The sequence below is a fragment of the Hermetia illucens genome, chromosome 7 (assembly GCF_905115235.1).
Source record: "Hermetia illucens chromosome 7, iHerIll2.2.curated.20191125, whole genome shotgun sequence".
Lineage (NCBI taxonomy): Eukaryota > Metazoa > Arthropoda > Insecta > Diptera > Stratiomyidae > Hermetia > Hermetia illucens.
The window spans coordinates 1,259,817-1,281,458 of NC_051855.1; the positions used below are offsets into that span (position 1 = coordinate 1,259,817).

At 40.2% G+C, this 21,642-nt stretch overlaps 1 protein-coding gene and 1 long non-coding RNA gene across 4 annotated transcripts; one reads left to right on the forward strand and one right to left on the reverse strand.

Moving 5' to 3' along the window:
* Positions 1-4,246: 4,246 nt before the first annotated feature.
* On the reverse strand, positions 4,247-5,893 carry LOC119660825. Its single transcript, XR_005250491.1, has 2 exons — positions 5,597-5,893; positions 4,247-5,541 (listed from the first exon to the last, which is right to left on the reverse strand). It is a non-coding gene; the product is annotated as an uncharacterized LOC119660825 (long non-coding RNA).
* A 26-nt stretch (positions 5,894-5,919) lies between these two features.
* On the forward strand, positions 5,920-18,691 carry LOC119660820. 3 transcript variants are annotated; one of them, XM_038069678.1, is made up of 3 exons: positions 5,920-6,541; positions 16,660-17,294; positions 17,362-18,691. In XM_038069678.1, exon 3 carries the CDS (start codon positions 17,443-17,445, stop codon positions 18,292-18,294), a length of 852 nt encoding a protein of 283 aa, XP_037925606.1. In that variant the 5' UTR covers positions 5,920-6,541; positions 16,660-17,294; positions 17,362-17,442; the 3' UTR covers positions 18,295-18,691. The 3 variants fall into 3 exon arrangements, with proteins under 3 accessions (XP_037925606.1, XP_037925608.1, XP_037925607.1); XM_038069680.1 differs by having other exon boundaries at positions 5,920-6,240; XM_038069679.1 differs by having other exon boundaries at positions 16,660-18,691.
* Positions 18,692-21,642: the final 2,951 nt, after the last annotated feature.

A 21,642-nucleotide genomic window follows, 5' to 3' on the forward strand; every position in this document is an offset into this window, starting at 1 on the left:
TTGTTAGAGTGTTGCTTTCGGGAGGGCTATTTCCCTGCATTCTGGAAGACTGCCAGGGTGGTTGTGCTCCTGAAGTCGCCTGAGAAGGATAAGAGTAGTCCTCGGTCGTACAGGGCGATATCTCTTCTCCCGGCCCTTGGCAAGGTCCTGGAGAGGATTATGGTCCAGCGACTGGCGGTGAAATCATCCCATCTGACGTCTGACAGGCAGTATGGCTTCCGCACTGGTAGGTCCACCGACGACGCCTTGATGCATGTTAAGAATTTTGTTGTCCGTTGTCCTCACAAATACGTCCTTGGAATATTTGATGATTTCAAAGGCGCATTTGACTACCTAAGTTGGTCCTCTGTGTTGTCCAAAATTCGTGAGTGTGACTGCCGGGAATTGGCTCTGTGGAAGAGCTACTTCCACGGTAGAAAGGCATTCGTCCAAGGTGTCAACGAGCGTGTGTGGGTGAATGTTGAGCGCGGCTGCCCGCAGGGATCTATCGCAGGTCCATTTATATGGAATCTGATGATGGACGAACTGCTGGGTGAGCTTTCTTCGCGGATGATCTCCTCATTCTTGTTGAGGGGAGCAGTCGCATTGAGCTCGAGCAGAAGGCTGCCGAATACATGCGCATCGTTAACACGTGGTCCATTAAAGTCGGTGTCGCGATCTCAACGGAGAAGACCGTCGGGATGATGCTTAAAGGCATCCTACGTCGTTCGCCTTGTGTCAAGTTGATCGGAGGGTCTTTAAAGATCCGGCAGAAAGTGACCTACTTGGGAGTCACGATCGCGGAACACATGTCCTTGGTCGCGCACCTGCGCGAGCTCAGGCTGCGTTTGACTAATATGGTGGGAATGTTGAGGCGAGTGATGAGGTGTGAGTGGGGTCTAAGCAGGAGAGCTGCTAGATCCATTTATGTGGGGCTCTTCCTTGCATGTTCTGCGTATGGGTCCCCTATGTTGTATGATCTGGCGCTGACGGTGAAGGCAGGCAGCTGCTCTACGCTTGTCAACGAGTGGCTTTGTTAGCGTGTCTTCCTGTGTGTCATACGGTCTCGACCGACGCCATGCAGGTATTGTTGGGTGTTCCTCCTCTTGATCTGGAGGTAGTCCGGCGTGCCACGGCCTACAGGATCAGGAGGGGCGTACCTTTGCTGCAAACAGATTTAGTAGCTGCTAATCAGGTGGAGGGGTTAGGACCGCTTGCGGTCAAGAAGTTGTTAAACGAGAGTGTAACATCTAAGTGGCAGCTTAGATGGAACGAATGTGGGAAAGGTCGGGTCACGTATAAGTACGTTAGGAATGTGTCTGCCAGAGGAAGTTCCGTCGTGGACTTCGGGCTAGAGATGGGCTTCCTCCTGACTGGGCATGGTAGCTTGAATGAGTTCCTCTTCAAGCGCAACCTTGCCTCCAGTCAGGGCTGTGTTTTGTGTGGGGCTGACTCGGAGGACTGGTTACATGTTCTCTGTGTCTGTCCAGCGTACAGTGACATCCGCAATCTAGACGACATGGGCGTTCACGTATTGAACGGTATCTACGATGTTAGCCAGTGCCTTGCTAGCAGTGGGACGCTTAAACGTGCTAATGCATTCGCGAGTGCTGCCTTCCGACGAAGGAGGGAGCTCCTCGACGCTGCTTCGCTTGCAGTTGGTGGGCGAATGGCCTAGTGGCCGTGGTGGACAGCCACCAGTTTTGTGTGTTTGTTGTTAGTGTTGTCTTGTGATGTCCTTTGTGTTGTGTTGTACGCAGAGCGGTAGTTAGCTGGTTAAAGGTTCCGTTGCGGTTCTCCGCCTCGGGCTGATTCCAGTTAACCCGTTGGGGAGTTCCGTCCCCACGTACTCGAGGAGGGCGATCAGACCCGAGTCTGCAAGGAACTCATCTGAACTGGCTCTGCCACGAAGCCTCACCGGAGGTTATCTGGCACCATGGGAACCGGGATGGCCCTCTGAGAGCGTATGCTCCAGGAGAAATCCTGGAGGATGTGCTCTCGGCCCGGTTATTTGCGGTTGGCCTCCTAGTGGAAGTTTCATGGTGGTTGTGGTTATGCCTACATCGCGGGCAGAGCTCCCCGGAGCTCACGCGTCGAGTTGCGTTTTACAACTCGGGCGCCGTACCCCTTAGTTGCGGCAGAGGTGTTAGATAGGCCTCGCATCCACTGGTATGAATGCTGAGCCTGCACTCAGTATAAACCAGGGCCGCTGTGCTTGCATGGCGGGGCTCTGATTGTAGTCCCAAAATCAATCCGTGTCCGAAGAGGACCGTGGGATTAAGCCTTCACGGCAGGTACTCACGTTAAACCCCCCAGGACTTTCATGTCAGCGCAACTTGGTGCTCAGAGGTGTCGGTGGGAAAGACGGGGCGGCAACCCTGTGGGCCAAACCAAAACCCAGTGGCTGAGGAGAACCTTCATAGTGATAGTACCGGGAGACGCTGTACTCACTTTGGTTTCCCGGCCGTGATGCAGTAGATGAATGCTCCAAAGGCCTAATTAGGGCGATCAGACCCGAGTCTGCACGGGGACTCATCTGAAGTGGCAAATTGGCCACGAAACCTTACCAGGGGTATACTGTTACCATGGGAACCGGGATAGCCCCTGGACTCCCATATTTCGGGTGAACTCCCGTTGTATGTGAGTACAGCTCGGGTGTTTGCGGTTGGCCCCCCGTAGTGGGAGTTTTATGGTGGTTGTGGTTGTGCTCAAGCGAGAAAAGACCTTCGGGCCTCGGTGTGGTGTTGCGTTTCAACGCGGGTGCCGTACTCCTTAGTTCGGTAGAGATTCAGGTAATTATTGCATCCACCAGTATGAATGCTAAGCCATGCACTTTGTAAAGACTGGTACCGTTCTTGCTTGTCTCAGCGGGGCTCTGATTGTGGTCACAAAATCAATCCGTGTCTGAAGAGAACCGTAGGATTAAGTCTCCACCACAGGCACCTACGTTAAACACTCAAGGGCTTAACTGTCAGCGCAATTGAAGGCGAGGAGGCATGAAACGAATGAAATCGATGAAAGCCACAGGACCTGATGACATCGCATCTGAGTTCTGGAAAGCCAAGAGCTGGGACCCAACATTGTGGTTCAGTGAATTCTTTAATCGGATTATTCAGGAAAGAAGAACACCATCTGACTGGCAAGAAAGTACCACTGTTCCAATATGGAAAAAGAAAGGTAGTCCAGCAGAATGTTCAAATTACGTCCGATCCGATTACTTTCCCATACCATGAAGATTTTTGAACGCAACCGTATTCGTGAAATCGTTGAAATAACCGTGAATCAAGCCGGATTTGTCAAAAAATGCGGAACTACTGACGCAATACACGCTGCGCGGCTACTCATCGAGAAACACCGTGAGAAGCATCGCCCTCTTTAAATTGCATTCCTGGATCTAGAGAAAGCGTTTGACCGTGTGCCCCACGAACTCATCGCTGGATTCAATTGCTCTACCACGATCAGAAAAGTGAAGTTCGAAGTATGGCGGGTGTATCAAAACCGCTTCGTTCATCAAGGCACCGCCCTTTCACCACTCCTCTTTGTTCTTGTTATGGACAGGGTCATACGGGATATCGAACGTCCTGCGCCCTACACACTGCTTTATGCAGATAATATTTTCCTAGGATCGAATAGCAAAAATGATCTCGAGCAACTTGTCCAGAAATGGAATGATCGCCTCATGCAACACGGTCTCAGATTAAATCTAAAGAAAACTGAATTTTTGACGACCGATCCCCATGAGGCAATTGTTTCACGCATTAACTCAACCTGGATGAAGTGGCGTTCCACAGCTGGTGTTCTTTGTGATCGACGTATCAACGAACGTCTCAAATCTAAAATTTACTGCAATGTCGTCCACACCTCGCTCTCTATAGTTCTGAGTGTTGGCCGATTATAAAGGACAAGGAAGGGCGTCTTGCGGTAATGGAGACCAAGATGTTATGTTGGACTAGTGGCGTCACACGTTTTGATCATGATGAAGATGATCCCACTCGTAATGTCTATAAGGGTAATATTTATGGTAGAAACAGAAGACGAGGCAGACCCTGCCTGAGATGCAGCGATGGCGTAGATCAGGTCGCCAGATAGCTTTTAGGGATATCGAATTGGTAGACCTTGGCGCAGAGCCCGGGTGTCCGGAGTTCCTTATTGAGGCAGACTTAGACCGGATTCCGGTTGTTGCGCCGTTGATGATGATGATGAAATATACAAAAATGAGAAACTAAACGTAACTTCAAAATATTATCCAAAACAATAAATATTAAAATATTGTTACAACTACTTATATTTGACATTTAAAATACATCACCGTGGTTACTAAATGATTTTTACAAATATATTTGCAACATTTTGTCCTTTTTCCGATAGTAATGATCTTATTTGCTTTCATATTTTTCCACAACGCCCACACTTGCATTTTCACTCCTGTAAAGACTTCGGGATGTTTCGTGTGCACCAAAGAGTTTTCTATTTTTTTTTAAATCCCTGAAAGATTACTGAGCATTCGATATTTTTCGTGAACAAACGGTGTCAGCAAATCTATACATCAGTATTGATATATTGCACTAATTGCATTTCATAGGTTTTGCTAAATTATTTTTTTTAACAAAACTAACCATTTGCATCGATTCTTGCCTTAAAGATACCTTAAACCGACATCAGGTGTTTCCTTTTGCCCAGAGCTTGTTGGATAATTATGTTACACCGTCTCCCAGCGAACTTCTATTCTCCACTTCTCTATTCAGTAATAAGTTCATCGTCACATAACCTAATGATAAACCTTTTAGCGAGGACATTATCGCTCTCGAAATCACACCTACTTTGCAGAAATACTAATACTGCGTGGGCATTTAGATTTTGAGGCATTTTTGTTTTAAATTAATGAAAAAAAAATATTTAGGACTTCAAATTAACAATAAAATGTGCAAAACTGGTGTGGTGGGCTTATTGGGATCCACTTCTAGCAAAGACTAACCGCCCTGCGTACGCTACCTAGCGCAGCATGTAGCGTTATTAGATGAGCGAGTGCGAAGATTAAAAATATATAATGTTAGAAGAAAAATTTCGACCCCGCAACTTGAATTCAATATTTATGACGAAACTAATGAAAGTGGCATTAATAATTAGCACTTGCAACTCGAATACTGCCTCTCGCAGTACTCAAAACGAATTCATTCAAATTAATTACTTAATTAATTGGTTAAAACGAAAAGTGCCACCAAATTGGGAATGACGTGTAGTGTGTACAAACTTCCATCAGTCTCGTATGGCCAAATTTTAATTTTCCGCGACATGCATTGCGCATCGGACCTGTTGTAAATTCTTTCATACAAGTCCCTGTAATGAACTTCATTTGACAACTCTTTCACCGGACGCGCGCCAATATTTTCCCATATTGCAATTTGGGCTTCATTTGTAAGAGAGCGTTGACGTAGCTGCGGTTCGCTTAGCGTTCACAACGATCACGAAATGTCCGGCCTAAGGTTTGCCGAAATCGTCATGTTACGTTTTCTATCGCCTTCGCCTTGCGACTTGAAACATTAAGCCAGAAGATCAAATCAGCTGGGGAACAAAGAGAATATTCAATTAAATCGTTAAGTATTTCCTAAACAATTACCTCCTCAAAATTCGATTTTGATAGTTAACCGCTCAGAAGCAAACGAAATGTCATTCAGTGTGCTTGCTTGGAACTTGCGAGCCTCGCGGACATAATACGGACCGCAGCTCCTGGAAAGACAAACACCAAACAGCTAGAATTGCAGTTGCCCACATACTGCCGTCAGGCTAGCCAACTGGGGAGATGAGTTGCCTCACATGACGGAGAATAGAGAAAATGCGCAAATGTTACCACGGAAGGAGAAAGATAGAAAAAGAAGAATGGAAATTCGGCGGCACAGTTAGATAGAACTACTACTATAGTAGATCTACTGTGTCCGACGCTATGTAGTTCTAGGAAAGGCGAAATCCTGGAAATGGTTGTAATTTGAGCGGATCTTAATTCAAAACTTCCTGCTCCAATTGAGTTTGCTAAAACCATTCTGAACATGCCATGGCAGTTAATACTTTTAGTGCACTGAGATCCATCCATGCACATAAAACGCTCGAGAGGAAATGGAACGTTATTCACCGGTCGTTTACAAGCGCTACACGGAACGCAGCTTATGAGTGGATATTTTTATTGTGAGAGGAAACATCTCACACGTTTCTACATAAATAAATGTAAATAATTTGGTTGACAAGATGGAATTCTTCTGTTTGGGGGTAATTTTGGCTTTCTTTCCTTCATTTTAAGTTGTGGTTAATGGTTTTAGCAGTCTGTGAATCGTCCTCCTTTCGGCTTGATTTAAAAAAACGTGAAATTTCGTGTTTTGTGACAAGTGGGATTTTATAAAATTGTATAGTTAGATTGAAGTGATCTTCGGAGCCTCGTGCAATTCCTGGGTGTTTCGTGTTTTTCCTTTCATCAGCTGCACTTCTGCCCCATTAGTCCACCGGAGAGCAGCTGTCGTGTATCGACTGTCATGAAGTATGCCGGTTATTAATTAGCGAGTTACATGAAATGGTGAGGAATTAATAGGATTAGCGTCAATAAGTGTTTGCCTAGCATCTCCTGTTCACCTGTTTTGATTCCCTGTTTCAGTCGGGCATTTACGGCTGAGGATAATGTAAAGTTTAGTTTATTGAAATATTTCTTTTCAGGCGCTGGAATTATCTTACACAAGTTGTCCGTACTCGCAGAAGTTTTTTATACTTGCCTATGAGCCTTAGCTTCTTAATGAATGTTATGCTCAGGTCTCGACGTTTTTGGCAAACCGGCGTAGTTTTGTTACTGGTGCGCCGTCAAGCGTGACCATCATTAAATTGAAGCGCCGTCTGAAAAATAAATTGAAAACAAGTCGGGAAACCGGAAGCTTGACGCTTCAGGTATAAAAGATTTTGTGTTTCCACATGTGATGAGCATAACGTAGTTCTCCATTGGCTTCTCGCATTGACCCGAGATATTAAAATCGTTCAGTTTTCGAAGGGCAGGTTACTGCCATTACCAGAACTCAGCGATTTCAATATCTCGAGTCAATGCTATCAGCCAATGGAGAACTGCATAATGAAATTGTCTCACGCATTAACGCAACCTGGATGAAGTGGCATTCCCCAACTGGTGTTCTTTGTGATCGAAGTATCAGCGCACGTCCCAAATCTTAAATTTACTGCAATGTCGTCCGTCTGCCGCTCTCTCTAGTTCTGAGTGTTGACCGACTATAAAGGAACGGCGTCTTGCGGTATTTGATAAAATAAAATGACGAAACCGATCCCGACAAGCTTGTGAACTCAAGGCTGAAGAAAAAGATGTGAGGCGCGACGGGTGCACGAATGCTTCGTGTCACATAGCTAAAATTAGTTGCATTTTCATGGAACTTGGCATGTTTATGCACGTTGGTGCAAAATTTAGTACACCTAGGATGAACTTCAGGGGAGTTTTTTAGTCAATTTCTAAAAGTTGATAATATACTATTAGTAAATTTATTTGAGCAAATACCGGAATAGGAAATCTCTCGAAGATTAGATTTTACATAAGTATTTTACACAAAACAGTAAAAAGGGCTGCAGTAGATTCTTCATAAATGTGGATTTCATATTTCACGCGAATGTCAACTATTTGTATGACTTTGGAAGCAGTAAACTCGCGCGAAATTGATAAGTTTGAACTGCTATCGCTTTGGCGTTAATGGGCAGGTTTCCACGAAATTTAGCATATATATAGGAAATATTGTCCTAATATTGGTATAACATTCGGAAGTCCTAGGATGAATTCAAAGGGGGTTTTTTAGTAAATTTCTAAAAAGTAGTAATATACTATTAGGCCTACAAATAAGTCCTGTCGGTTTTCACAATAGATGGCGTAGCTCGTTTTTTATTCCATTGATCCACATTTCCAAACATTCATCGGAAAGCTACTGTCAATAGGCACAAACGTTAGTATAAATTATTTAATTGAAGTATAAACAACAATACTTTTTTCATCAACGAAAATGGTCAGTTTTGTACCAAATAATGTGTTTTTGCGGGGAGTTCTACTTCATTATTTCAATATGAAGAAAAAAGCAATCGAAAGTCATCGCATTTTGGTGGAAGTTTATGGTGACCATGCTCTATCTGAACGAACGTGTCAGAGGTAGTTTGGACGTTTTAAAAGTGGCAATTTTGACTTGGAAGACGACGAGCGCGCCGGACGGCCAACAATTTTTGAAGATGAAGAATTAGAGGCATAGCTCGACCAAGATCCATCGCAAACGGAAGAAGAACTTGGAAAAACACTTGGAGTCACTCAGCAAGCCATTTCCAACCGTTTAAAAGCAACGGGAATGATCCGAAAGGTCGGAAATTGGATTCCGTATGAACTGACGCCAAGAGACGACGAACGCCGTTTTTTCACGTGCGAACATCTGCTCCAACGACAAGAAAGGAAGGGTTTTCTGCATCGAATAGTTACTGGCGATGAAAAGTGGATCCATTACGATAATCCAAAGCGTCGGGCAACGTGGGGATACCCCGGCCATGCCTCATCATCGACGGCCAAAGCGAATATTCATGGTGAGAAGATCATGCTGTGTATATGGTAGGACCAGCTGGGTGTGGGATACTATGAGCCGCTAAAACTGAACGCGTTTGAGCCGCGAACTCAAGAAAAAACGGCCGCAATACCAGCAAAGGCATGATAAAGTTATTTTGCAACATGACAATGCTCGTCCACATGTTGCACAGCCCGTTAAAACATATCTAGAAACGTTGAAATGGGAAGTCCTACCCCACCCGCTGTACTCTCCAGACATTGCTCCTTCTGATTACCAGTTGTTCCGGTCGATGCAGCATGGCTTGGCTGACCAGCACTTCTCCAATTACGACGAACTCAAAAAATGGCTCGATGAGTGGATAGCGGCCAAGCAGGCCAATTTTTGGCGCGATGGTATCTATGAATTGTCTGAAAGATGGAAGAAAGTTGTGGCTAGCGATGGGCAATACTTTGAACAACGAAGGTATAACCAATTTTTCACAATAAAGCTTCAAATTTAAAGAAAAAACCGACAAAACTTATTTGTAGGCCCTATATTAGTAAGTTTACTTGAGCAGATATCGGAATGGGACATATTTTGAGGTCTAGATTTCATCTAAGCGAACCACCCTGATTTTTTTTCGGATTTTTAAGTTGGGTAGTTTCCGAAAATGAGTCCTGTCTCACTCTAAGTGCGTACATTTTGACTCCTTACTCACGCAATTTGCAATTCACACCGAAACTAATGTCAGTCTCGGAAAATACAAATCGAGACCTTTCATACCTTTGATACCCTACACGACTATATCCTGTGAAAATCGCCCCTTTGCATGTATGGGGAGCCCCCCTTTAAAATCAACCTCCGCTGTATGCGTTAAATGCGCTAAATTTCGTTCGGATCGGTTTAGCCGTTTTGGAGGAAAATGAGTGTGACAGACAGACATTGAATCGATTTTAATAAGATTTTGTTTTACACAAAATACGGAAAGAAACTGTTGATGCGTGATGAGTGATTGGGAGACAAGGTATCGAGGTGGTAGTCCTTATAAACGGTGGGCCGGCTACATCGAAATCAACCCGACTCGTTGCATGAAAAATATTGTCTAGAAGTTATTGGATTGTTGCCGGCGAAGCAACGGTCAGAAGTCCTACTTGAAGGTAGCGTGATCGGTTAGCCAAAATTCCCGGATTCTCGGTACCTATTCAACTAGTCCCACTAACATAATGGATGTTCTATACGCGAAGAACATAAATGTGAATTGTTAAAAGCAGTTCTTAATATGCAAATTTTATGTATTTTTGCAACTTTGCAAGCCTCCTGATAATGTTTTGTTGAATATATAAGAAATCAGTTCTCAGGTCAGTTTTCTTACGAAGATTTGATAGGCTTGTACAACCTGCCCACGTTCTTGTGTTCCCGGAAGCGGGAAAGTTGTGATATAAAAAATATAGCAAAGAGGTATTAAATAGTACTTCTATGTGAGCGCACTCAGGTTTAAGCAAAAGTACAGGGTTTCCACCTCTGTAGTTGTATTTCGTGTGATACCCGTGTACATTGTCAAATGGGAATCTGATATTGTTGGTACACGGCGAAAAATTGATTTATTAGAGACGAAGTTGAAGACACATTCAGCCACGTGTGACACGATATACACCGAAATTATCAACATATGCAATAAAAATATTGGCACAGCAAGAAAAATGAACGGATTCTTGAACACCAGCGAAGTTCGGATTTGAATTTTTGCAATTACAACTGTAAGACAATAATGCATTGGAACTGGAAAGGCACTGAATCGCATTGGGGGAAATTTCCTGGATAGCTTCCGACAGTGCCTTCTAGAAATATTTTTTTTTAAGGCATGCCGCATATGGACCCGGAGTTCGAGCAAATATTGTAGATATTGAACGAGGTTAAGCATATAGAGTTAGTGCTGGACATTGTACTTACTTGAGTGCTTTGTCCTGCTGGATGACGAAGTGTTGTTCTACGCCTAAGATGTGGGATTCAAAACTGCACATTAGAATATACTTCCCTTTCATGTTATATTAAATAAATCGAATCTATTCCCTCTGGTTGCATTAGAGCTAATTTAACTGAATATCGCCAAAATCTAAGAATTCTAAAGCATGAACAAAAGCTGTTTTTTCGGTTTTTTCTTGGAAGATGAAGAGTTTTCTTCTGGTCCGGCGACTATGAAACTTCGCGTGTGCTGTAGAAGTGAAAAGTTGTGAAAGTAGTAAACGTTATCCAGCCCCTGCGATGCAAATAGAAAGATTCCTTCAGTAATCCACTCAAATCTCCCAAGTTTCTCCTAAAACCCGATTTGGTGAAGTAAAATGGTATTTCTCGTCCCCAAGCGTTGCTGCCGCTTTTAAGCTTTTGTGTGAAACAAAAACTTATTAGACTCGAGTCGATGTCTGTCTAGTACACCTGATTTATTCAGAAACGGCTAGACCGATTGTCACGAAAATTGGTGAGATGGTGTGGTTTGATGTTCTCTTTCCATACAGCAGTGGCGTCATTTTGTGTTAATTAAGGCGACTCCCCATGTGAATGGAGGGTGCAATTTTTTTTTCACAGAATGTAGTCGTGTAGGGTATTAAATGAAATGGCTCAATTAGTACTTTCCCCATATTTGATATCGGGTGAAATGTAGGGGAGTGAGGGTTCAAAATATGGCCCACAAAAAGTGTAACAGGTCTCGTTCTCAGAATCTATCCAACCGAAAACTCTGAAAATATCACAATGATTTATCTAAACGAAATCTAGGCCTCAAAGTATATAATAATAGTATATAAGCATATTTTAGAAATTTAGCCGGAAGCTACAAAATTTTGCATTTGTGTGACATAAGGCGCAATTTGTTCAAGTTTGAAGAAAATCCAACCATAGATATATAGATTTGTACATTAAATCAGCGGTATTCAATATACGTACTATATATATACATATGTATACGTGTGTGCGTGAAGTAAACCGGGAATATAGGCACGATCAATTTATATACATGCATGGATATGTGCAGTATTCGGTAAGGCAGTTTGTTTACTTAGAGTGAGAATAGCATCTATGGCTGTAATATGTACGCATATCTTGTAGTTTGGAAAAATATGAATGAATATGTTGGATTTGTTGCTATATACGGATAGAAAAATGCGCGTAGAAATTTCTCATATAAAATGAATACAAAACCTTCCCGTATTCCGACATGTATGAATAGGGACTTTGAAAAACATCCAACGAATCGACAATACTAATGGATAGGTCTTTACTCGCCTTTAGAATCAGTTTTAACTGCAATAAATTCCACTTTCTGGGGAAGTTTTCAGGTCTTAGTATGCTAAATTGTAGGACTCATTTATGCCGCTCAGACTATTGATGTAACTGATGCGACAACTAATGCGATATGCATCAACACAACAAATATGTCGATATGTACATACATGCTATTGTTGGAAGCAGGGGCTTTTTAAATTACGAGGTGTGACCTGAATTTCGCAATTGAATCTTTCTTTATTAAAATCGATTTACTATCTGTCTGTCTGTCTCACGCACTTTTCTCCAAAATGGCTACACCATGACAAATTTAACTGCAGTTTAAAGGGGCGCTCCCCATACAGTCATGTGATGATTCGATGTTTGAAAGATTCGTCACCGACGGGGCGATTCCCAAATACATCCATCGAAATATTTCCTCGGTTCGCTTGTTCCGGGTTAACTTTGATGTTCCGACGGAACTCCTTTTAAAGGGTTGCTGAAAGGTTCCTAAAGACTTGGGGGAGGAATAATAACTATAATAATAACTAACTGGCTTTAGAATTAATTATAACGATTTTTATTCTTATATTTAACAGAGTAATAAGTTGCTTAATTAATTGCGCACCAGAACGTTCTCGGCGCTTGAGCTGCTGCTGTACTGCTACTTCCTGCACTGGACCACCTGAAACCGGCAATAGACAATGTTTGTTTTTTAGGATGAACACAGTATTTATGTCATTGATATGTATGTACATATGTGTATCTTGAAGATTGCTAGAATATGACGGAATATTTTGTATTTTTAGTAATGTACGGATGAAAAATCGTGCATAGAGAGTTTCTCACATAAGATAAACACAAAACCGGTATATCCGAAGCGCCCAGCTTCCAGTGTCCCGACATGTTTGGTGTTTGTTGCGACTATAACGTTTAGAGGACATCATCGCGCATACACATGCTGAGTCCCACAGAAATCCGGCTATCAGTATCAAAGTTATAGCAGCTCAAACCGATCAATTTCGTGGGACTTCACTGCATCTTAAGCCATGCAAATAAGGTGGTGACGTCATAATTATCGAGAATAATTGACATTCGAGTGAAATTCCATTCATGCAATATCTACTTCTCCCCAGCCCTTTCTAAGCTTTTGTGTAAAACCAAGCATTATCAAAATCGATTCACTGTCAGGTTGTCACGCATACAGTGCATAAATTTAGGTGGGCATTGGGGATGGAAAGCGAATCTTCTGACCCTTCAATCTGCCAGCCGCAACTGCACCGCAACACACAACTGATTGTAGTTGCAGCAGTGATACATCAGCACACAGTTGAGATGCAATCCCATAATTGATTTGAGATAGAATTCTTAGAGTTTCTGAGGAGGCAAAGAGCCTAGGAATACCGGGTCTATGCAACGGAGCCATTTACGAGCATGCTATACACACTTTTTGGAATTCGCCCCCAACTTCAGCTGGGCGATGAAGGAGAGTGCTTTGGCGAGTACCAAAACTGTTGCCTGCAGTGTAGGGTGTTGTTATTGATGCCACCGCCTCCGTTCCCATCGAATTTCCCTTTCTTCTCATTTTTGGATTTAGATTTTATACATAACTGCACTTTCCACACCGTGAGACGCTGCGGGCGTACAGTCATTCAGACTGAAACTATATATCCCTCCTCCTTTCACAAACGGGCTTGGGGCAGGTTATGGCAGAGTTAACAAATTTACCGTTAATGAATTTCTGTTTTATTTTCTTTACATATGTTTTCAAAAACCTTCCCGGAGAATGACGGACGTGATTTCTTTTCAATGAAAGCTCATTTTCTATAGTTTAAAATAGTATATGAACTTGATTATAGATAGATTTATTCCGAAATTGTTGGAGCAATCATAACGAAATTTGCTGAGAATACGTGGTCTATGAACCGTTACAGAGAGAATCTGAAAAGAATGCAGTATGCATGGATACAAAATCTAGGCCGCAAAAGGACAATAATTCATACCCATTTCAGCTTTTGAATTAAGAGCAACATGTCACTCGTAGTCGGCTTCGGTCATGCTGTTTCGCAAGGTGGAGGTGCTAGGCAGCGCTACAAGTATGAAAGGCTTTATTTATTTCTTATATAAGAACATTTTGAGTAGACATTCTGTGCAGTAGCACTCCTAGTACTTAATGTACTGCATATATTATGTCAGAATATTCGCTTTCATGTGCTACTGACCTTCATAGGTTTAGCATTTGTCCTGAAACGGCAATTGTGACCTATTAGAACTTTATTAGTAATAATGCGATTTCCACCAAACTTGGTAGGTTCATTCTTTATATTATACCTCCTCTTACTGCGTTTTAATAACTGCAGGATATACTTAAATGCTAGAAATTATAGTAATATACTAATATTAACTTTATTTGAAAATTTGTCGGCTTAGTATATTGGCAGCTTGTTTTTTTTTTCACATTTTTAGGTTGGGTAGGTTCTGAGAATGGGTCCGTGAAAGCAATAACCACTTTTCAGCCCCTGCCCTTCCCCGTGTACATTAAATGTCAGAACTGAAACCAGCTTTGAAAAGTACTAGCGAGGCCTTTCACTTGATACCTCACATGGTTATATTTAGTGAAAAAAAGGAATATCCCCTTTTGAATGGATGGAGACCCTCCTTAAATTAAAGATAGAACAATGTAACTCACTGTATGCTTGGGCGTTCACAGCTCCAACCTTCCCATCAAATTTTGGGTCAATCAATATAACCGTTTCTGGTAAAAATACGTATGACAGACAGACAGTAAACCGATTTTAATAATTTAACAAGGCGGCAAATCGGAACCTGGACGCTTCAGGTATGAAAAGTTTTGTGTATTTCTTTTATAAAAACATTTCAGTGGACATTTGTGCCATTAGTACCTGGCACACACATGAACGAATTCATAATGCCCGTAGTTGTGACTGAATGCGGTTGTTTCTCGGCTGCTTTCCTCTATTCCTACCTAATGATATCCGCTAATTAAATCCAATTTACTAGAATATCGACTGTTTCCCACTTGGTTTAGTATTTCCTCTATATTTGGGAGAGGAAAACGTTCTTTACTGTGACTGCATTTAATTTGCAGAAATCAACAAGGACTATTCACTTCTTGGCTTCACTTGTTTTTTTAGGTATGTTAGAAAATGTATCATTAAGGTTAGAAATATTTGGTGTATGCATTTGTGCAGTGAACGAAGCCTGTATTATATTGTAAGAGAATTACTGCATGTCGTTTTCTGCAGAGGAAATGATTGACTGTCCGACAAAAGGATCCCATAATTCCACTTTAATACCTTACCTACTATATTTTGAAGTTCACCAAACTACGGAAACTGACTATAATAATTTGCATTGATAATTACCAATGTATGTTCTTTAATTTCTCGAGTCGCGGTACAAAGTTTTAGGTATTTTTTACCGACGACTGTCTGGATTGCCTAATTTCATTTGTTATGCTATCAAGAGGCTTCAAGTATGCGCTTTGGAATAGCTAAGTTAAGACCTTCTAAGATTGTCGGTTTCTGCACAGTGAACACATTAAATGCATCTCCTGCTAATCTAGTTGACAACAGCGACACATAGGTTGCCTCATCTTTCGCTGTTATTCTCATGTACAGCTACAGGTTTTCAACCTCGGTTGTTGACGGCGTCCTGTGTTATCTCCTCTTTTTCCCTTTTAACTTCACTTCAGATTTCCGATATGAGAAAATTTCCATCTTAAAAGTTTTTCTCGATTGTTAAATCGTAGTGGACCTTTTTTTCGTGTTAGCACATTAGCTCCCGACGTTGAATAATGTGTAAAAACCCACTACTCTCGAAGCAAAACTTCACCTTAATAACAGAATGAAATATAAAAAAACACCTAAATTATACTTATGTAGATACAGTGGGGTAGCTAGGCGTAGGCGAAGTGGGCCCTCGCCCACGACCTCAAACTTAAAGGGTCCTCGCGAGGCCTCTTTAAATGCAATTCCACCAAGCTGAAAATCCCCGTTTATTATTAAATTAAATAAAAAATATATAATATTGGGTACATGCGTCACTTTCCTGAGTCTGAAATAACAACAAAACAACCCCCAGTTTTACGATTTATAAAGACACGGTAGCCTTTCGCTTATTTAAACTTGGCGTGTGTGACTCGAGTAAGTGAGTCGCTTATAATAAGAAAGTGTGTCTATGAATTGCAGACTCCCCAATCTTTGCTTGAGTCTCACTCGCATCCGTCATAATTTCGTCTTTTCATTATAAGTGCTATTGAGACTACATCATAAAACATTACATATCTAAGATATCTTTAATTATTTATTTTTACTGCTTGTGCTAAATTGTTACTGAGTATACGGATTGTATAAAAATTATTAAAAGTGTTGGTTACTTTCTTCGAATGATCGAATCTTTCTATATTTATTTATCCTGGTTGAACCAACGAACGGATAAATAAATCATAAGGTAAGCATAAAATTTTACCAACTGAATGATTGCCATTTATCATATAAGAAATGATATACATTATCAGTATCGTTGACAACGAGTGAAAACCTCGCGAATACAATTTTTGCCCAATATATATTTTTGAAAATATTAGTTGCAAAACTTCTCAATGCGCAGTTTGAATTTAAACGCGTTCATTTTGGATGTATATAGAATCTGTTATAAACGGTTATATGAACAAAAAAACTAATAATTAAATTAAAAATTAAAAAAAAAGACCGTTTTTACTCTCTCTTGTAAAATTTTGTTTTTAAGATTTATGAGGTTTCCACGGGATATTGACGATATTGTAATGTTTTATATTATTGAAAATAAAATTCTACATAATTCGGATTGGTAAATTACTGTATTTTTACAGATATATTGTCTGGCCTGAGCAGGGATAGAGATGCACACCGAAGATGGGAATCTGGTGTATCGAAGCGAAAACGAAAAGCAGAGACGGCCGTAGCTAATGAAGCTCTTGGTGCTACTGTGCGGAAATTTTTAAATAAAGAAAAAAATTATCGACCCCTGAAATTACAGATTACCGAGTCTCAAATGAATGATGCAAAGATGTCGTCAGAAACAGAAGAAGTTAAAAACAAAAGTCTGTCGACCACAGTCCAGAATCGAAAAAAAATGATTTTCAAAAGAATGATGACAAAACGAGGTCAGAATCAGAAGAAGTCATCCAGTGTGAATCCAATAAAACTATAAGTGACAATGAGCTCCGTGAAGGAGCTGGAAATTCTCTTGATCTTAGCGAAGGCACATTTTCAGTAAATTTTCGGGAGAACAAAGAATCAGAATTTTCTAAGCTTGAAAAAAATGATCCAGGAAAATGGATCTTTCCGATAAACGATGCGTGTCATCATGATTTAGTTCAATGTGGTCTCCAACAATATTTAGATCTTAGCAACGAATATTATCCAAAAAATGAAAATGGAAGACATTTTTTGAATTATCATTATACGAGAAAATTAACCAATGGCGAAAGTCAACATCTAAGGGGTTATTATATTCAATTTCGCAAGAGTATATTGTTTCAGTTGCAAACTTTTCTCTGGCTTGCAAACAGCTGATCCTAGGATGTAATGATTGGAAACGCCTAAATATTATTCTTGAACACCACGAAAATCAGAAAGAGCATAGAAACAGCATGGTTCAATGGCTGTCATTTGAAAAAGGTATTAAGCATGGAAATACAATTGATGAAGAAAATGAGAGATCGATTCAAGAAAGTCAGAAATATTGGTATATTTTATTTGAAAGTTTGGTTGATATAATAAATTATTCAGCCTCCCATAACTTGGCTTTTCAAGGCTATCTAGAATGTTTTGATCCAAATCACATTGAAAATAGCGGCAATTTTATTGATTTATCCAAATTATTATCTAAATATGATTTAACTCTCCATAACCACTTAAGTCGTATCAATAAAAAACAGCTAAATAATCACTATTTAAGTCCGCAGATACAAAGCGAGGTTAATTCATTGATGTCACAAGCTATTGTCAATGAGGTGGTAGGAAAAATTAAACAAGCTAAGTATTATGTTATAATGCCGAATTGCATAAGAGACATTACTCTGATCGAACAAATGTCTGTTATATTAAGATGCGTGAATACGTCCACCGGTAATTTAGAAGAACATTTTCTAGGAGAATCAGAAACAACAGGAGGGTCTTTAACCAACGTCATACGCAATGAACTTGGAAAACATCAATTGAATATTCAAATTTGTAGAGGCCAAGGCTGCGATAATGGCGTCAATATGGTCGGCATTAAAAAAGGAGTAAAATCAAGAATATTAACTATCAATCCAAGAGCATTCTTAACTCCTTGTGATTGCCACAGTTGGAATCTCATTTTAGTAGACACAACCAACACATCATCAATCGCAAAAGTGTTCTTTGGTTGGATCCAAAAAGTAAATGTCCGTTTTTCCAAATCCAGTAAGAGATGGGATTTAGTAAAGGATAAATATTTACTGCAATGGTTGACGGTGTGATACAAGATATTAACACAAGATTTATTGCACTCACTGAATATTACAGTAATTTGGATTCTTGTACGTCATAAATAAAAAAAACCTTTGCCAAATAACGAGCTTTTGAAGCATTGTAATGATTTAGATGTAGTATTTAAAGATGGAGAAAACAAAGACATTGAATCTTATGAGCTTTACGAAGAACTACAATCTTTAGTGCCTAATCTACCAAACTCCATTATAAACGCTAATCAGATGATTCAGTACAAATAATGATTACATTGCTGTTAGAATCATGTTGACTTTGCCTGTGAGTACAGCTTCCACAGAAACAAGTTTTTCTAAATTAAAAATTATTAAAAACTACTTAAGAAATAGTATGAAGCAGGACCGACTGCCTGGTTTAGCAATACTCTCAATCGAAGCAAATTTAGTTGCAAAAGTTAATTAAAAATCTTTACAAGAGGACTTCTATAAAGCAAAATGCCGAAGAACATTACTTCTGTAAAATAAAACCTTTCTTTAAATCTGCATGCTTTTCAATATTCTCCCACCGCGCATTTCTTATTTTCACTATCATAAGTAGGTATATCGTGTCAAAGCATGTTTGGTAACATTGATTTATTGGGTACGAACGAGAGAAAAGGGGCCTTGCTGATACGACTTCGCCCATGTCTAAATTAGTCCACGCTATGCCACTGTTTACCAACTACACGCCTATGTACAACAATAAACCACCAAACAACTCTTGAAACTACATGAAAATATGTCAAAGCACAAAACTGATTCGAAATTGGATCCTACCGACTGCTCCAGACTCTATTATAACCAAAAGTTCTAAAGCCGTCGAACATAATAAACGACATTTAACTACGGGCCTAGGCTACTGTAGAAGTTTAAAAAAGTTTATGGTGTCTTATGTTTTTTTGCTGAGAGAATACCCTAACACCTCAAGAATGACATACTCAATGTATTAAGATAGGGAAAATATCTAAATACATTTATTTTGAATTTTGGTACAACCTCTCTTTGTCCGACGATCCGAACATACACGTTTTTTTTCACAAAACTACATTTTTAAGGTTTTTGTGTAAAACAAAACCCTATTAAAATCGGTTTACTGTCTGTTATACGCATTTTTCTTAAAAACTGCTAAATCGATTGGCACCAGATTTGGTGGGTAATGGGAATGCATGCACATCCTTCCACGTGAAACTTAGGAGGAGAAGAGTGGTGCAACATTTTCTTTCAATGAATATAGTCATATGGGGTATCGAACGAAAGTCTCGATCACTATATACTTTTCAAAGCTGGAGTCAGTTCTGACATCTAATGCACAAGGGGGGAGGGCGCGGGCTGATAAGTGGTCATTTTTTCAAGGATCCATTTTCAGAACATACCAAATCGAAAAATCTGAAACTATACGGTACCTAAGCGCCGAAATGCCCTCCATGTCGATAACTTCTCAAATTTACAGTAATTGACTGCAGAACCCTCTTAAGTTTATCCTGGAATCATAAAATTTTGCAATAATATGAATTAATAAACTGCAAAAACCCCCTTGATTTTGTTCTCATGTCAGAAAATGCAATAATATTGGTTATAATATAAAGCATAATCCTACCAAGTTTGGTGCAAATGGCATTCTTACTAACAAAGAACTAATAGGTCAAGGTTGTCGCTTCAGTGCGAATTCTAAGATTTTGAATGACAGTAGCGGGAGAAAGTGACTACTCTGACATATTATATGGATATACATTACGTGCTAGGTATTAATGGAGGAAATGTCCACAAAATTGTTTTTATACAAAAAATACACAAAACCTTTCAACCGCAAACGTCCAGCTTCTGGTTGCCCGACTTGCTCAAGTTGGCCGAATTCATAACTCGAACAAATCTTGCCCGATTGACTTGAAATTTGAAGTATGTATTTATAATTACATTTTTCATGGAAATACTTATGACACAATTCATAGTTTTCTTTTAATAAATAACATGTCGACAATTTTTAAAGCGAGTTTCGTTTTTGTCAAAACTGCAATCGGGAGAATCCCGACATAGTTCTCTATGTATGTGTATACAGGGAAAAAACTATTTGCTCACCGTAAATTAAAAATTTTAGGCTAAATTGGCCGGTTCGGCCGTGAGATCTTCAAAATAGACAGCGTCGTCGAAGAAAAGGTGTTTAGCCAACATTTCCTTTTGCATTACTTCCAAGAAAATTTTTTTTACAGATATAATTAAGGCCCTTTATCAAAATTTCAATTGACTTCATTATTAGGCCGCTATAGTGGCCTAACCCCTGAAGAACACTTATACATTTAATTTTTTACGTTATTAATTTCTGATGACTTTAATTTGTGTCAGCAAAGCAATATTTTGATCGAACTTTGTCGCCCGCTCTAGTTTCGAATATCTAGCGTAAACTTTGTTTATTACTCCACTGAGACAATGCATTCAATTCTATTGAAACCAAGATGATCGTATTGAGATGTCTAAAGCCTCGGAGAAATGCTACGGCGTTCACCTCACTGAATTCGATAGAATGGGCAAGGGTTTTGAATCAGTCCGAGCAAAGCAAATACATATCTGCACGCTAAATATTGATACCTTCACTCAAAAGACGGAGGACCTCGTAAGAGCGTTTTGAACAAGGCGCATTGGTATTTCAGCTCTACAAGGAACTCGATGGTGTTGCGCCAAAACGCGCGAATGTAGAAAGTTTTGTCTAAACTTCTTTTTTTTAGTGGCCTATACACCTCTGAGTGTTTTCGTGATGCCAGTATTCACGTAATGTGGGTGACGTATAGTCGATTTTTCGGACACTCACGAACTTGTACTGGTGCATGCATTGTTCATCAAACGATTATCTCATCTTTCTACATTTTACAGTAACACAGAACAGAAAAACACAAAACGATTATATGCTCATAAGCCACCGGCATTTTATCACCGTCACTAATTGCAAAACCTTTTCCTATAAAACGATCGCACCTCAACGTCAGCCTGTGATCCCTGTCTTCCGAGTCAAGCCACCCATAAAACAACGTAAAGAACGCACTGAAAGAAATAAAGTTGTCTCACTTACGCGATTCATACCCATTACGAAAGTGGAAGAATCGTGATACCAAATTAAAGACACGATCCACCACGCCAGGTAATCGATTCCTCAAAAGAGATACTTGCCTTTGGAATGACGATGTCTCAATGAAAGTCCGTCAAGAAAAACCCGTGTACCATAAGTTTTTCAACAACATAACGTTGGCCAATAGGCAAATTTACAAGAGTGCTAATTTGGAACAAAGGAAGCGATCTTTACTATAAACTGGACTATTAACGAAACTTCCGTTCAGAGCATTTGAGTAAAAT

Bases quoted from the DNA above. Each gene is read 5' to 3' on its own strand.
- LOC119660820 (XM_038069679.1), top strand. From the start codon at position 17,443: ATGGTTCAATGGCTGTCATTTGAAAAAGGTATTAAGCATGGAAATACA.